At 39.6% G+C, this 17,689-nt stretch overlaps 1 protein-coding gene across 1 annotated transcript; it reads right to left on the bottom strand.

Annotated features, from left to right (window-relative positions):
- Positions 1–315: 315 nt before the first annotated feature.
- On the bottom strand, positions 316–2,909 carry LOC136232121 (uncharacterized). Its single transcript, XM_066021155.1, has 6 exons — positions 2,143–2,909; positions 1,979–2,037; positions 1,578–1,647; positions 1,291–1,416; positions 1,067–1,195; positions 316–925 (listed from the first exon to the last, which is right to left on the bottom strand). The coding sequence occupies exons 1-6, from the start codon at positions 2,821–2,823 to the stop codon at positions 455–457; spliced, it is 1,536 nt and encodes a 511-aa protein (XP_065877227.1). The 5' UTR covers positions 2,824–2,909; the 3' UTR covers positions 316–454.
- Positions 2,910–17,689: the final 14,780 nt, after the last annotated feature.

Below are 17,689 nucleotides of genomic sequence, written 5' to 3'. Positions count from 1 at the left end.
CCCTGCTGGTGTTGCTATATGTCAACGTCTTTTGTTTTATTTGTTAAAACAAACAAATTCAAACAAAAACACGTACATCTCACTGTACATCTCACTCTATCACTAAACACAATACTTATAATTTATTCTTTTATTATTTTTATTTACTAATGATTAGAAACCAAAATAAAAGATTAACCGTTCGAAATAATTGGTTAACTGAATTTGGTGGACTAGTGTATTATCAGTGTTCTAAAATAACCGATCAAATGATTAACCTGCCGAAACTTTAATGGACTGCTTAACCGAACACGTGCAGCTGCAATCACTCCTCTGTAATCCAACAAGTAAATATTATACTTGAACAAATATTTTTTGTTACATCAACAGAGTTTTGCTTTAAAAAAAAAAAAAAAAAAAAAAAAAAAGCCACTAATTTGCATGAGCTAGTGATTTGAGTTTTTTTATGATGTTGCTATCTACATCTTTTGGCCTTCTTGTTAGACTTCAAACTCTCAGGAGTTCGGTTACTGAACTTGCGCTTTTGCCCTGCTGCTTGTTTAGTAGCACTGCCATCTTTAACTGCATTTGCTTTCGCCTTCCTTGCTGCAACTGATGGTCTCTTCCCCAGGCGCTTCTCACCACTTTGTGTCTTATATTTCGACTTAACAGACCTAGTTTGCTTTGGACGTGCTTTCTTTTGGACCCCAGATTTACTAGCACGCAAACCCTGGTAGGAAGTGGAAGCCATTGTATTAAATCCTCCTTTATGGTCAGGAGTCCTTGAACCTATCGCAGCCTTCTTGTTGGACGAACCAGTTGCATCTGCAGGAAACGAACTTCTTTTAGATGGTGTAGAAGTAGAATCTTGCCTGGCATGAGAGATTCTCAACTCCCGATTTCGAATCTTCAGGTTTCTTTTCTTCAACACCAAATTTGCAGCTTCCTGCATTTAATTGCAATCATCAATAAGCATCTCATCCCTAACCGCCAGATAAAACATTCTATATCTCAAACCAACTAAGTATCTGTATAAAAACATGAGTAAAACTTGAATTCCCTTTTGCAATGAAATTTTTCGACATACCCTTGTTTTAAACAACACATAGGCAATACCCTTCCCAAGACCTATATGAGTATCCCTTATAACCCGAACAGCTTCAATGCTAGACTCGAGAGCTTTGATGCTGGAAAAGAGTTGATAAATTTCTTCATCCTGCAGCAGCGACAATAAAAGCACAAGAGTTTTGAAGTAGAAGAAAACAAAAATAAAGGGATCTGAAATCAGAGAGAAGTCATAGAAGCTGATACCTTCACATCGAATGGGAGGTTGCCAACAAAAATGGTTCTTTTGTTGTCATAAAGTGGAGCACCTTCACCCTTCAATTTCTTACGAGGTGGACAAGCCCTATCCACACGAATATGATTTCCAGCAACCTTCATTGACATAAAGACATGACTATTTCACATATACTGCTTTCATTCTTAAACAACATGATTCCAAATTCTTGGGTGTGTGTGTGAGAGAGAAAGAGAGAGTAGTGTTATACATTTACTAAATGTGATGTTTGATTAGACAACTATAAAGAGCAACATACCACAGCCATATTATGTGAGAGAGAAGCCACTGCAGATTCTTCTGTTTCGAAAACAATGTAAGCATGTACACTGCCAAAAATAGAATTATGAACTGGCAATAACTTTTAAGTTGAGACGGCATATGAACAAAAATAGATCATTCACAGTTGTGCATATAGAAGGCAATTAATCAGGTCACAGTTTGGCAATAGCATGGATTTTCTGATGTTGTTGTGTAGCTTTCATCTTTGTTAACTACCTCCCTAACAATCTCATGTTCTGAGCGAAATATAGCAAACAAGTGTTTTGTTAAAAATTGAGCTAAGAACTTTACTGAAACCCCTTTTCCAATGCAAGTATCTTTTTGTTTCCATGAAAGGCATGAATCAATTTGGTTTAGAAACGCAAAATTCAAACATACCTATCAGCACAATCATTGAATTTCTTCAGCATAACAGCTCCCTTTCTAGGTATCTTAGTCTGGCCAAACACACAAGAAATTTCAGAACATCGCAACCAAATTGGTAGTTGAAAATAAAATAATTACGATATCTGAAATTCACCAAAAGAACAGAAACAACTTACATCTGCAATGGGCACCGATCGAATCCTCACAGATTCGATCTCCCCAAATTCGCTGAACTCCTTAATGAGCGCCTTCTTCTTGACCTTCAGAGGCAAGTTACCCACGAACACCGTCCTCAAGAGCTTAGTTTCATCATCGAACCCCTCTGGATCCTTGGAAACCATCAAATCCGCAGCATTCTCCGTCTTTTTCCTCTTCTCTCCAACAACAACCGCATTTTCTGTATCTTCTAAAACCGTGCCGTACTTTTTGGCTTCATATTCACTCTCAATATCATCTCTTTTTCTCTTCTTTCTCATGTTAGTTTCATTTTCAGAACCAATATTGGGGTTTCCTTTCCCATCTTCTAACATTTGAATTGATTTAAAAAATTTCGACTTTTTTGCTTTCTTAGAACCCGAAGGAATCTCTATGGCTTCTTCTGTTGAATCGCCATCACGGCTAGGAAATTTCTCTACGAATCGCTTTCTCTTGTTCAAATCATCGACAGTATCGCCATCCGTATGGTTTTGATTGGATTCAGAGCGTGTCTCTGTTGGTTTTCTTTTAAATGGATTGCTGTCAGAAAAGATGGAAGAAACAGCTGCGTTTTGCTCAACGTTATAGAAAAGGTCATTGAAAACGTCGGAGGTGGAGGCTGGGGGGGCGGCGTCTTCTCCCTTGCTTTTCTTCTTACCCATTTCTACTGATTAATAGAAAGAGAATTCGAAACCCTATTGGTATTTGGTATTAGTTTAGGACGGAGGGTGGAAGGCAAAAAAGATGAACCGCCACTGGTTGAGAAAGCTGGAGAAGTAATTCAACAATTAATAATGGGCCGGATTGGGCCTTGTCTTTCGGGAAATTACCCAAACTTAGTAAAAAGGTGCTCTAAAAACCTTTTTGATGAGTTTCCAACCTAGTAAAAAATTCAAATTAAATAATTAATAATAATAATTTATTAATTATTAGCCAATTAATTAAAGTAATAAAAGAAAATAAGTTACAGAAAGAAAGATGAAAAAATATAAAGCGATGGAAATCCAAAAGTCGCAATTAAATCTATATAGGGTTAATACACATATTTGCCCATGTGTTTTCGCGGAAAAATAGATTTGTCCTTAAATCAAATAAACTCATAAAATTAAGGGCAAATCTGTTTTTCCGAGAAAACACAGAGGCAAATATGTGTATTAACCCGTCTATATATAAAATATGATAGATAATATTCCACAATTATATTCACTAGTATTGTGTCCGCGCGTTGCGCGGGTGGATGATTTTTTTGTACATAAATTTAACATTTTAAAATTTTTTAAAATTTTATATTATTTATATATAGTGATATTAATATTTTGTTTTAAAATAATTTAAATTTACAAATTATAAATAAATTAACAAACATATTTTTATAATTGTTTTATAATAGTTTGGAAGTTGTTGAAGTCATAATCTATTGTCCATGTTGACATGTTTGTAAGGGTCCTTTCTTTCCGTTCTTGTATCATATTTTTTCTATGTAATTTTATAATTTTAAAATATTTACTACATTTTGTAATAAGTCAATTGCATCTGTTACTAGAGATTTTTTAAAATTTACCAAAATCTTCAGCAAACGATGAAGAAACGACAGAATAACACAAAGGTGAATTAGTAATTAATAATGAAATAATAGTTTTGAAAGATTCAGAGGATGGATATTTTAATTTGCATATGAAACATAAGATGCTATTTGTAATTCAAGGTTTTGAATTGATGAAACTGTTGATGGAATTTGTATATGCTGTGTAATTAATGAATTTATTTTAACGATAAAACTGAAATAGTATTTATGATATTAATATGGTAGTTATGATATTTCAATTTTCTAAAACACTTCTTATCAATTCTTTCTGCTATAACTTAATATATATAATAATCAATTAAAACCAATAATTTTATAAAAGCAACTTCATGAACCATCAATATTGTTATGACTAATAACCTACATAATAATAATAATAATAATAATAATAATAATAATAGACTTAATATATTAATCGGATGAACTTGTCCTGACAAAATTAATTGGCCTTGAACTTTAAAAGGTACCATGTTAGTCCATAAACTTGTTTAAAGAACTAAATATAAATACTTAATATGTCAATTAAAAACTTTTTGGAAGTTGCTGTAGTCGTAATCTATTGTCCATGTTGACATGTTTGCAAAAGTCCTTCATTTCCGTTCTTGTACAATATTTTTTTTCTATATAGTCTTGCAATTTTAAAATATTTACTACACTTTGTAATAAGTCGATTCCATCTGTTAATATAAATTCCCTAAATTCGTCAAAATCTTCATAAAGCGATGAAGAAACGATAGAATAATACAAATATGAATTAGTAACTAATAACGAAACAATAGTTATAAAAGATTCAGATGATGGATATTTCAATTTGCATATGAAACATGTAGATCGTGATGCTATTTATAATTCAAGGTTTTGAATTTATGAAACTGTTTGATGGAATTTGTATAGGTTGTGTAATTAATGAATTTATTTTAACGACAAAACCGAAATAGTATTTATGATATTAATGTAGTCGTCATGATATTTCAATTTTCTAATTACTATTAATATAGATAATTTAAATTCATGCATTTTCTCCTACGGTCACAATTAAACGAAAAGACCTCTAAAACACTTCTTATCAATTCTCGCTACTTTCGATATTATGTATGAAAGGATTAGCGGCAACTAATCCAATAGAGATTTGGGTTCGGACATACCTGAATGTAGAACCAAATAATCTCTGAGCAGTGGAAGCGGAACTATCACCACGATCTTGTATCACCGGTAACTATCAACCACACGGTGATTAGTCGGGGAAGAGAGTATGATCCACAAACTAGAAGCTAGGGAGATTGATTGATGGAGAGAGAGGGGTGGCGCAGAGGATAGATGAGGAGGCACACAATCTGCTTGTGATCGTCTAGGGTTGTGTTGATTAGGTTAGTTATTAGGGTTTGGTGATGCTCCTATTCATAGTGAGCTCAAACCCTAATTTTCTTCCATCTCATAAGATGGGCCTGGCCTATTCCATTTCGGGCGGGTCAGATTAATTTGATCCATATACCCAATTAATCATAACATCTCCCACTCGTACGCAATGGAACCAATTCCAATAAGAACTCATCTCCAAGAATCAAATCTTACCTTTTTGCTAATAGCATGTGCGACTGGCATACTATCGAGAGCTCAATTGCTATATACTCGTTGGAGATATACATCTGCTCGATGTGCATGTTTCAAGCTTGGGACTATATACTCGTTGGAGATATGTAGCCTTTAGACTTGAACATGGATCATCTTTAGTGTATGCATTATCACAGATTCCTTATCACACCCACTGTAATAATCTATATCTCTACAGTTCATCTGATTTCACAAGTACGCTCAAAAGCATAAATGTCCGGACGGTGAAAACAGAATGTCTCAAGATGTGAACTCAATGGATATCTTTCCTTCTTGTTGTATTATGTCCATCATAGTCTGACTCGCTTATCTAGTTAGGCTCCTTTTGGTTGGAATTAGCACATCAACCTGAGGGTAACCCTTTCCAAGGTAGCTACATCAAACTATACTTCTAGAATAAACTAGAAGTCACAAGGATAATATATCTCTAGAAATCATAATTTCGAGATGTAAGTCTCATACTAGGAAAAGAAGAGATCGACTCTTTTCCATCTTGTGGTCGCTAAAGCACATATTGTCACATACACATGCCATGGTGTTCAATCCTACTTATAAGAGAGCATGTATCTAAATTATAACACCATGCATGAGCATAGGTTTAGACGTGCCAAGACATCTAACTTTAGTCCACTATCTGCAGCGAACACTCTTGGCTATAAAGACAGAAGGCTTTAAGTTGTCACAAACTTGCCTATCATATTTCATAAAATCTGTCACATATACCTAAGGTGTATGTTGTTATCTTGTACCATGATAAAATTACTTTCATCATTCTTACAAGATGGCCTCTGCTATTGAACGTGCTCTTGTATGTTCAAAAGCGGTCTCATCATTCTATTTGTCATATATGACAAAAATAAGGGTAAACACTCGTGTGAGTGAGCTACTTCTCTGTCTGACATGCATTTGAAAAAATATAACAACAAATATGAACATATAAATATTCGCACTCGTGTATTGGAAATAATTCTGAAAACCTTTATTGACAATTCAAGTTCACTAAACATTGAAAAGATATAGAAGTACATTTAGATCCTACGTAATCCTTGGGATCTTATATGTTTAACATAAACATCTTTTTTGACAGGTTTGGTAAGGGGATCAGCAACCATATCATGGGTAGAAATGTACTTCACACTAACTTCTTTGCATGCAATGAGGTCCCTGACGAAGTGATATCTAATTTCTATATGCTTAGCCTTACTGTGGAACCTTTGATCCTTAGCTTTTCCTTTTCCCTTGAATTTCTGCTGACTTCCTAAAGCTTCTCCTGATTATTGAGTTCTTTGAGCTTGTTCTTTCTCCCCCGTTTTGTCAGCATCAGGAGGAGGAGGAATGAAGGTGTCGTCGATGGCAGCACGAGTTAATCGGCCAGAGAATGCCTTAAGCCTGCATGTGCTTTCATTGATGCCATCAAAAACAGGAACACCCTCATCCAAGACAGAACGTGGAATCCTGATAGCCGAGGCACTGAGCATACTCAGGATGTATGCTTGAGAATTTTAACCCAGGTTATACTATCAGTCAGCATGGCAAAGGCTTGATGAAACATCTTTAGCAAAGCCGAGTCAAAATACTGACGTTGAACATTGGAGTGGCGCACATGGTTGAAAGTGACTCGAGAGTACCTCAAAATTTCATTCGTCTTGAGCTGGTCAGTGTCCATCTCTTCCTTACTCAAGTTGAGTAGACGGACAGCCTCACTAATTTTCTCAATGGAGCATTGGGAGGAGGAAGAGAGTTGCTCATTTGTTCTAGCTTGCTCAGTGTGAAGCTGGTTGAAAAGTTGATGAACTTCATCAGAAGTTGCATACATTGTGTTCGCAGCTGACAGAGAATGAAATTGACCCTGAAGAGAGTTCAAGTGATTGACCATAGTCAGCTGGAGTTCGGCCAACTTGGTTATTGATTCCTGTCTGGGCTGTTGAGACTGAAGTGAAGTCATGACACTCAGAAGATCCTTAAGACCTTTGATTTCTGTGAGAAGCTGAGTGACAGGCGAAAGCTGAGTTGGCTCAACAGGATCTGACCCAGCGGCATCGATATTTGTTTGATGGAGGTCCTAGAGTAGGGCTTGAGCTGAGTCAATGATTCTTCGACCAGACTTAGAGGCATTTAGGTAAGAGTAGGATCCATCATGATTTGGCTCAGTTGCCGGAGTACGAGTAGAACCAGATTGTGGAGGTGTTTGGTTCTGCTCAATATTAGAAGTGCCATCATGATCAGCGGCTGGTCTTGAGTTTAGATTTCCAGTAGAAGCTGACTGAATGATATCCTGCACTTGTATTTGTGGAAGAGGATGATCGGCAGAATTTGTTACTTGCTCAGAGTTAGGCTGAAGCTGACTGGATTTAGGAAGTGGAGGAATTTCAGTATTGTCCTGAGCATGTATTTCCTTAGCTGGCTCAACATGTTGAGGAGCAGGAACTTCGAGCACTTGCTCGGGATCATCTTGGCTTAGTAGAGCAGTTGAGTCGGCATGTTCCTTAGGATTAGAAACAGAGGCTTGCTTTTCCTGTTGCTCTAGTGGAGACTCAGTAGGATTAGAGAAGAACTTAAACTGCATATCTAAAAGGTCAGTGATATGATCCCGCAGAGGTGAGTCACTCATAAGGTCAATGACAGGGGATCGATGTGCCTTCTTCTTAAGTCTCTTTAACTTCTTAGTCTTTTGAGGAGAAGGGTCAGTAGGAATGGACTCGATAGAGTCATTGGGTGAAGTTGCCCATTGATCAGTGTGTTCCTTTGCTGTTGGCTCAGCTTCGTCTTCTTCAACCTGCTCAGTGTAGGTTGTTTCATGTTGTTCAACATCTGATGGCTCATGTTGCTCATCATCCACTATTTCCTCATTATCAAACTGACCACCCAGTTCTTCTTCATCTTGTTCATCCTGTGGTTGCTCAATGTCAATGCCAAGACTTTGTGCAAAGTGTGAGTCAGCAGGAATAACGAAGTCAGTGGGAGGTGCATTGATGGGACTCAACCCAGAAAAGATTTTCTTCTTCTTTCTCAGTGGTTGCTCCTCAGTGTCCTCTTTCTCTTCTACCTCAGGCTCAGCTTGCCTTTTGAGGTTTTCCGTTGACTTAGGTCCAACCTGACCTTGTTGAATTTGAGGCTTAGTTCCTCTGGACACAAACTTAAGCTTTTTCGGTGGAGAAACAACGTCTCTAGAGGGACTTTGAACAGCTTTCCTCTTTCTTTCCTTCTTTCCTTTTCGGGTCTGCATCCCCTCGGTTTCCTGAACAACGGCCCCTTTCCCTTTCTTGGGCACAATTGGTTGATCGTAGAATAGACCAAACAGTGCAGCTGCAGTGATCTCTGTGCCCCAAGTGTAGATTTCCTCAACCAAGCTCACCCGGTGATCTTTGAGGATTCTTGTGATAATGGAGCCTAACCTAAGAGTTCTAGTACTTCTTTGAAACCCACCGATTATAAAGACAGGCATGTTGATCGGCTTATAGGTCAGCATGTGCCAGATGAAGCACTGCTCGAAGTTCGACGCTGAGCTGGTGGCGTTGATCTTCGGAAAGAGGAAATTGGTTAGTATGTAGTGGACCATCTTTTGATGTTGACCCATGGAGGTACTCAAAATTTCCCCTATATGACCAGGAGGTTTACAGAACTCAACGGGATACTCAATCTTATCTTGGTCACCTAATTTTCTGAGTTGAGCTCCTTCGTTTTTCAGTTTGAGCAATGAGGCAAGGTAAGCAGGGTTGATGAAGATATCCTTCCCTCGAACCTTGGTGACCATGTAGTCCCGATTATCATCCGCGGCTCTTAGGTTAGTGTAGAATTCCTTCACTAACTCAGGATAGGTAGCCTCTCGTACTGAGAACAGCTCGGTCCAGCCGTTCTTTGTGATCCACTCACAAAAGGGTTGCTCAGCTTCCACAAATCCCTTTGAAAACCATCGAGAGTGGTCAACCTTATACCCCCTCACACTCTCGTAAACCAGAGAGTAGGTGCGTTCCACGGGTTTCTTTGCCTTATCATGTTTTTGCTTCCCTTTCGAGGAGGTGGCTTGGTCAGCCTTGGTTTTCTTCCTCGGTGTAGTGACCTTTGAGTGGTCACGCTGACTAGTTTCTTGAGACTTGGTGGGAGTCTCACCGTGTTCCTGCTGAGCAGGAGATTGATGGTTTTCATCGGAGCGATTAACAGCGTAACCGGCACCGGAGACATTCTGAGAATCTTTTGTCACGATTCTTAGAGAAGTTTGAGAAGTTTGGGAATTTTTAGAGAAGAGTATTTGAATACCAGAGATTTCGAAGCGTAAAGAGGTAAAAGTGGGAAATCATCCACTATTTATAGAGCTGTTGAGTTGATCTGAAGCGTTGAGGTGGCCGTTTGACCTCGAGATACTCAATCGACAAAGATTCTGGCATTTATGATACATTCGGCGCATGTGTTTTCTAATTATTGCGCTTACGTCATCCTAGGTGGCTATTCAATTCGCGTGTTTTGCATTAAATTTTACAACGGATCTTTACTCAGTGTTAAGGATTCCAAATGTTTAAAGTTCTGAGTAGTCAGTGTTACGCAAAGGAATAATTCGTATGCTTAGTAGCTCAGCTTAAGATAAATATTCAGCGTGTATATCTACTCAGCATGTGATAGTTATTGATTTAGCATAAATCATTCAGCATGGTAATTCACTTAACATGCATATATCACATATTATACTTGGAATTTATTGAAGAGGATTAAACATACCAATGGCTTCTCTAAGTATGTTGAATTGCTCACGAGCTAGTGGCTTTGTGAAGATATCAGCAAGCTGCTCATCCGTTGGGACATAAGTCAGCTTGATCTATCCCTTGAGTACATGATCTCTGATGAAGTGATGTCTTATGCTGACATGCTTCATCCTACTATGCTGGATTGGGTTCTTTGATAGGTCAATGGCACTCTTGTCGTCACATTTGACTTCAATTGTTTTAGTCTGAACGCCATAATCTTCAAGCTGTTGCTAATCCATAGGACTTGAGCAACACAGCTTCCAGCAGCAATGTACTCAGCTTCAGTGGTTGACTCGTTAGTGGCACCAAAAATAATGTCATCAACATATATCTGAGCCAGTAGGGTATCTTTACCCTTCCTCTTAATGAATAAGGTTGTATCAGCTTTACCTCTGACATAATTTCTAGTCAGCAGGAAACTGGTCAGCCTCTCATACCAAGCACGTGGTGCTTGCTTGAGACCATACAGAGCCTTTTTGAGTTTATAAACGTGGTTTGGGAACTTGAGATCCTCAAACCCTGGAGGCTGATTAACATACACTTCCTCGTTTATAACTCCATTAAGGAATGCACTCTTAACATCCATTTGAAATAATTTAAAGTTCATATAACTTGCATATGCACATAAAATTCTTATAGCCTCTAGCCTTGCCACTGGGGCGAAGGTCTCACCGTAGTCAATACCTTTTTTCTGACTGTAGCCCTGAGCTACAAGTCTTGCTTTGTTTCTGACCACGTTCCCTTGTTCATCCAGCTTGTTGTGGAAGACCCATCTTGTTCCTATGGTCTTCTAGCTTTTTGGATTTGGCACTAAGTCCCATACTTCATTTCTTCTGAATTGATCAAGTTCTTCTTGCATTGCACTCATCTAGAACTCATCGTGCTCAGCTTCAGCGAAGTTCTTTGGTTCCTGAACTGAGACGAATGCTACGTTGCTGAGGTATCTCCTGAGTTGATTTCTTGTCATCAGGGTGTTTTCAGCAGCATCAAGAATGGCACTTTCTGAGTGTCCTCTTGGTATTCTGGTCTCTTTTGGAAGAGTGATGTCTTAAGCTGGTTGTGTTTCAACAATCTCTACAGGTATAGATTGGTCAGTGAAAATAATTTGAGTTTCGCTTTTACCTTTGGTCAGCCCTTGAGGTAGTGACTCAGCGGCTGTTTCTTGGTCAGCGGGTGCTGAGTATGGATCATCCTCAGTCAGCTGCTTGTCTTTTCCTGCAGGGTTAGTTTCATCGAACTCAATGTGTACTGACTCTTCTAGGACCTGAGTTCGTTTATTGAAAACTCTATATGCTTTGATGTTTGTTGAGTAGCCTAAAAAGATAGCTTCATCAGCTTTTGAGTCAAACTTAGCAAGGCTGTCTTTGGTATTTAGAATAAAACATTTATAACCAAAGGCACGAAAGTATCCAATGTTGGGCTTTTGTCCTTTCCAAAGTTCGTAGGGAGTCTTCTTTAATATGGGTCTGACTAGAGCCCTATTAAGTATGTAGCACGTTGTGTTGACAGCTTCTCCCCAAAAGTACTTTGGAAGCCTATGCTCACTCAGCATTGTCCTGGCTATTTCAACCAAGGTTCTGTTTTTCCTTTCAATAACCCCATTCTGTTGAGGCGTTCTAGGAGCAGAGAAATTATGGTCAATGCCGTTGGCTTCACAGAATTCAACAAACTGTTGGTTTTTGAATTCTCCACCATTATCACTTCGGATGTGAGCTAACTTAAGGTCTTTATCATTTTCAAGTTTTCTTACTAAAGTTGAAAACGTCTCAAAGGTTTCATCCTTGCTACTCAGCAAGATGATCCAAGTGTACCGAGAAAAGTCATCTACAATGACCAAGGAAAATCTTCTACCACCCAAGCTCAGCGGTTGGACTGGACTGAAGAGATCCAAGTGTAGCAACTCTAATGGACGCTTAGTTGAGACAATGTTTTTACTATGAAAAGATTGTTTGGTTTGTTTTCCAGCTTGACAAGCGTTGCATAATTGATCTTTTTCGAACTTAAGTTCTGGCAGTCCCTCAACTAATTGCTTTCTTGCTAATTTGGCCAGGAAGTCCATGCTTACATGACCAAGTCTCCTGTGCCATAGCCAGGAATTTTCTTCCTTTGACACTAAGCATACAGTTTTTGAAAATTTCTTTTCTAAGTTCAGCATAAAGACATTATCAATACGAGGGGCAGTTAAAATCAACTCATTTGTTTTACCCTCGAATATTTTACATCCAGTGTCATCAAATATAACTTTTCTCCCATTATCACATAGCTGAGCTACGTTGAGTAAGTTATATTTGAGTCCGCTGACTAGGGAGACTGACTCAATAGTAGGATTACCACCAACGGTTCCTGACCCTACTATCTTACCCTTTTTGTTGTCTCCGAAACTTACGCTTCCACCTCGTTTACGCACAAATATGATGAACTGAGTTTCATCACCAGTCATATGCCTCGAGCATGTGTTGTCAATGTACCACATCTTTGACTTCTCAGTACACCTCAGGCTTACCTGCAATATAACTAGTTATCTTTAGGTACCCAAGTCTTTTTGGGTCATTGTTTGTTAGGCTCAGCAGGTAAAGCATCATATTTAATCTTATGACGACACACTTGGACAGTGTGTCCATTTTTGCCACAGAAGTCACAGCTGACCTTCCGTTTAGGATATCTCACTAACTGGTCAGCACCCTAGTGCTGAGCATGCCAGCACACCTTTGTGGTGTGTCCTTTCTTCCACAGAAGTCACACTGGACATTTCGCTGAGGATTCCATCTCTGCTGACTAGTACTTCGGTACTGAGTGCTCAGAGGAATATTTCTTTTATTCGGAACCTTGAGTTGGTTCTGAATAGATGTGACGTCCTTTTTCAGTTTCTTAGAATCTGATTGGACCTCAGAGACAAACTTTTGCATAATTTCTATATTGCTATGCAAAGTTGTGTTGTCCTGGAGAAGATATCAAAGGTCACTCAGTTTGACCTCTTCAATCTCGTCACATCGCCTGCTGAGTGCTCTAACCTTCTTGTTACACTTTTTGACAAGTGTGTAGAGGTCACTCAGGGCATTAATCATTTCATTTCTGAGCAAGGGTAGTGATATTACCTCAGTTGATTGTACATCATCGTCAGATGCAATGGAGGGGTCAGCATGCTCAGAAACACAAGGCTCAGTAAGCTCATCTGCCATGAAGCAGATCTTTGCTGACTCAGTGGCGTCAGCTTCTGATGATGATGACTCATCACTATCACTCCAGGTTGCCACCATTGCCTTCTTGTCGTTCTTCCTTTCCTTCCTCAAGGTAGGACAACTTGATTTGATATGGCCAGTTTGATGACATTCAAAGCATGTAATGGGCTTTGAGCTGTCCTTCTTGTACTTGCTGTCGCTGGACTCAGCTTTGTACTTGTCAAACTTCTTGTAAGGCTTCTTGGAATATTTATCATTCTTTCTGAACAGCCTTTTCATCTTTCTAGTGAACATTACCATTTCTTCATCGTCTGTTGAGCTCCTATCAGTGGAGTCAGCTTTCATGACAAGAGACTTTTGCTTCTTGTCTTCAGACTTCTCCTTCACCTCAAAGTTTTTCATTGAGATCTCAAGGGTCAGCAGCGAGCCAATGAGTTCATCATACTTGTAGGTGGTTAATGTTGGTCCCTTGTTTAGTTGCAAGTATAGTTCCAAGGGGGGGTTAGGAACTATTTAAACTTTTTTTCGCAATTTAGGCAGACTTCTTTTTCTAAAGAAAAAAGTTTGAACAGCGGCGCTGAGTAAACAGCAAGATACTGGCTTAGTCAACAGGTGACTAGGTCAGTTCCTCAGCTTGAGTCAGGAGATAACACTTGGAGTCTATTCCTGAACTCAGACGTTCAACGCGCACAACTCAACTTGACCTCTTTACTTGGTCAGTTTTGATTATTTAAAGCAAGCAATATAAATTAGGAGTTAAGGTTTAGAAATACTTCACTCAGCAGATTTATCCAGGTTCGGCTTCTTCTAAGCCTACGTCCTGTCCCCGGAACACTTCCGAGATTTCGAATCCTCTACTGAGCTCTTTAAAGGTAGAGCCTCAAACCTTTTACAATATCAGCAATTGAGTATGACAAGAGTACCTTCCTCTATACTTCTACTCAATCCTAATCTCTCCGCTGAGTACTTAAAACCGAGTACTCAGCCTCTCCTTTCTATTTCTAGAAATGATAAGTGTTTTTGTCCTAATACAAAGATGTGCTAAGACACTTTAGACGATTTACAATCACTCTAGACTTTTACACAAATATGAAAATGTAGTGTAAGAAATTTGCTTTGCTTCTTGCTTGCAGAACTTGTAGAGATTTGGTCACCGTAATGGCTTGATCAAGTTCTGTGTGTTGTGAAGCTTGTGATGGCACTATTTATAGAGACGTCTGGTCATTCGGTCATTTCGAATTTCGAAATAACCGTTGGAGGGAAACGGCTATATGTCGTTGTCATCCTGACTTGCATAGAGCTCTCGGCCAATCATAATCGTGTATCTTCTGTCCTCGGTCAGCACAGCAGATGGTCTCTCCTTTTATGGTAAAGTCAACTGGACAGCATACTGTGTCGTCTGAACTTTGCCAAAAGAGGAAACACTTTGTCTGGAAGTTTTCCTTTGCCAGCTGCTGTCTTGTACGCTTTGTCGAGACTACTCAGCAGCTTCATCTTGAAGTTGTTCCCGAAGGTCTTCTAGATCCTTCCGATTGCTGAGTTGCGTTTTGAACAAAAACGGCAGCGTCTTGACATACGCGGGCCGAGTGTACTGAGTTGTTTAACTTGGGCCCTGGTTTCCGTATTGGGCTTGGGCCTTCCAATCCTTATGACTTATAACATTTATACTCAACATTGAACAAACACATTAGTAGAATAAATCAAAGCATTTAAACTTAGTGTGTTTAGGATATGTGTTATAATTTATATTTAAACAATTTTGTCAAATCAAAATTATGTGGAAAGGTATTTCAACAAACTCCCCCATTTTGATGTTGGCAAAACTATTCAGCAAGGCATTCAGTATGAGCTCCCCCATGATAGTTGACCTTATATCATTCAGCAAACTCCCCCGTAAGGGTTGCACTACTGACTTAGTTTTAATTGCATCATTTAAGAATTTAAATGAGTGAGTCTAAGGTCAGTTTTTAGGTGTAGGTCAGCTATATTACATATTCTATTTACTCAGTGTTAAGCGGAAGTTTTAGATATACAGAGCGCGCTGAGCAAATTATTGTTCAATGAGTTCTTTATCAGAATGTTTCATAAGATCATAGTATGATGTCAAACATGTTATCAGCATATCATTTAGTCAATAAATATTATAAGTGTTAAGTATGGCTGATGAAGATACAAAGTAACTCAGTACTATAAAAGCATATATCATAACTCAGTATTGAAATCAGGAAATAAAGTATGATATATATATTGAGAGAAGTCAGCAAGTATATAGACAAAAGAAGTAAACTAGACAAAATGGGTTACACAGATGTGGCTTAAGCATGCTAGTCTATCTATTTCTTTTTCTTGCCCTGTGACTGACTTCGCTCGTACTGACGTCGCTCATGCTGAGCTCTGGCAGCTTGCGCTTTCTCCCCCGTTTTGTCAACTTCAGGGAGCTTGAACGCACCGGTTAAGACAGCACGAGAAAGTTCTTGTGAAAGCTCTTTTAGTTTGTCAGCACTTTCGTTCACGCCATCAAAAATGGCAACCCCATCAGCTGAGACTTCTACTGGTATATGAAGATCAGCAGCACTGAGCATATTTACACTGAAGGCTTGAGCTTTGGCTTGCCAGATGAGAGCTTCAGAGAGGCCAGCGAAGACTTGGTGGAATGTCTTCAGAAGTGCTGAGTCATAGTGATGTCGTTGAATATTATTATGACGGATATGGTTGAAGGATTGTTGTGCGAGGGACAGCAATTCATTCTGCTTCAACGCGTCAGTATCCATTTCTTGCTTGTTCAGGTTAAGTAGCCTGACAGCCTCACTGATTTGCTCAACTGAGCACTGACTATAGGACACCATTTGCTCATTTGTCTTGAGTTGCTCAGTATGCAGCTGAGCAAAACGCATCTTCAGTTCTGAGGAAGTGGCGTAGTCAGTGTTCACAGCAGATAACCTCTGGACTTGCTGATGTAGCGAGTTCAGATGTTGAATTGTGGACAGTTGAATCTCTGCCAACTTGGCAAGTGAGTCTTGCTTTGCTTGCTGGGCTTGAAATGATAAGATGACATTCAGTAGGTCCTTGAGTCCCTTGACTTCGTTGAGAAGTAGAGTGACATGGGAGAGCTGAGTTGTCTCTGGGAATGAGGATCCAGCAGCAGGTGAAGCAGACTGTTGAAGATCTTGGATGAGAGCTTGCACTGAGTCGATGAGCTTCTTGCCGGACTCAGTGGCATCCCTATGTACATCCGTATGACCAGAAGAGAAGGGTGTGAGAGGAGTACCCTGGTCAGTGACAGGATGAGTTTGCTCAATCTGCACTTGAGATGGAGGAATTGTTGTGTGATCGGTAGAGAGATTGGTTGTAGAGTTGTTAACTCGAACACTGTCTGTGCTGACGGCAGAAGGATGGGGAGTCAGCACCATGCTTGAGGAGACAGCATGAGCAGTGGTCGGTTCAACCTGACTGGTTGAAGTAGTGGAAGTATGATGCTCGACATGTTCCTGTTGAGAAGAAACAGAGGCTTGTTTTTCCAACGGCGTTGTAGTAGAGGAAGTTGAGGGCCGTTTGAAAAATTTTAATTGGACGGTAGAAGGATCCTTTGTTGTCTTGGAGAGGACAAGTTCAGGAATAGATGGTGATTGCAAAGGGGGTTCACTGACCATTTTCTCACTGGCCTTAACCAGCTTTCGCCTTCTACATGGTGGAGAGGTATGATGAGCAGGTTCTTCTGAGTGAGTAGGTTCTTTTTCCTCATTATGGGTCTGGTCAGCTTGATCCACTTGCTCAATTCCAGCAGCTAACTCAGTGTTAGTCTGCACAGCTCCACCAGCTAACCCAGTGTTAGCGTCCTCAGCTTCAATTTCGCTGTCATACTCTTCAGACTCCTCAGCGTCATCCTGACCCTGGTTTCATCGTCTTCTTCTTCTTCAGTATTATCTCCATCAAGTTCTTCCTCAACTTGGGAGATGAAGTGGTCATCTAACTGGACCTCAGGTTCCTCAGCATCAGTACCTTGGCATTGAGTGAAATGAGAATCACCTGGTACAATAAAATCTGTCGGCATGACGTCGAGAGGTGCCAGTGTTGAAGACTTCTGCTTCTTCTGAGATAGCTCAGCAGCTTCCTCAGTGTCAGGCTCATCTTGCCTGCTTCTCTTCTCAGCTGACTTTCCAGCTGACCTCTGCCTCTTTGCTGGAGACACAGCATTAGGTGCCTCAGCAGATTTTCTCTTGCGAGAAACTGGGGCCTTAGTTCTTCGCCCTTTCTTAGGCTCAGCAATAGTCTCTTCAGTCTGATCAGCTTGGCCAGCAGCAGCAGCAGCTTTTCCTTTCTTCAAGGGCTGTCCAAATTTAAGTGCCCTTAGCAAGGCAGCTGTGATTTCGGTTCCTCTAAAAGATTCCTCACCTTCGAGGTCAATCTTGTGGTC

The sequence above is a fragment of the Euphorbia lathyris genome, chromosome 6, assembly GCF_963576675.1.
Source record: "Euphorbia lathyris chromosome 6, ddEupLath1.1, whole genome shotgun sequence".
Taxonomy (NCBI): Eukaryota; Viridiplantae; Streptophyta; class Magnoliopsida; order Malpighiales; family Euphorbiaceae; genus Euphorbia; species Euphorbia lathyris.
Note: the sequence above shows the minus strand (reverse complement) of the source record. Positions and strands in the feature narration are given on the sequence as shown.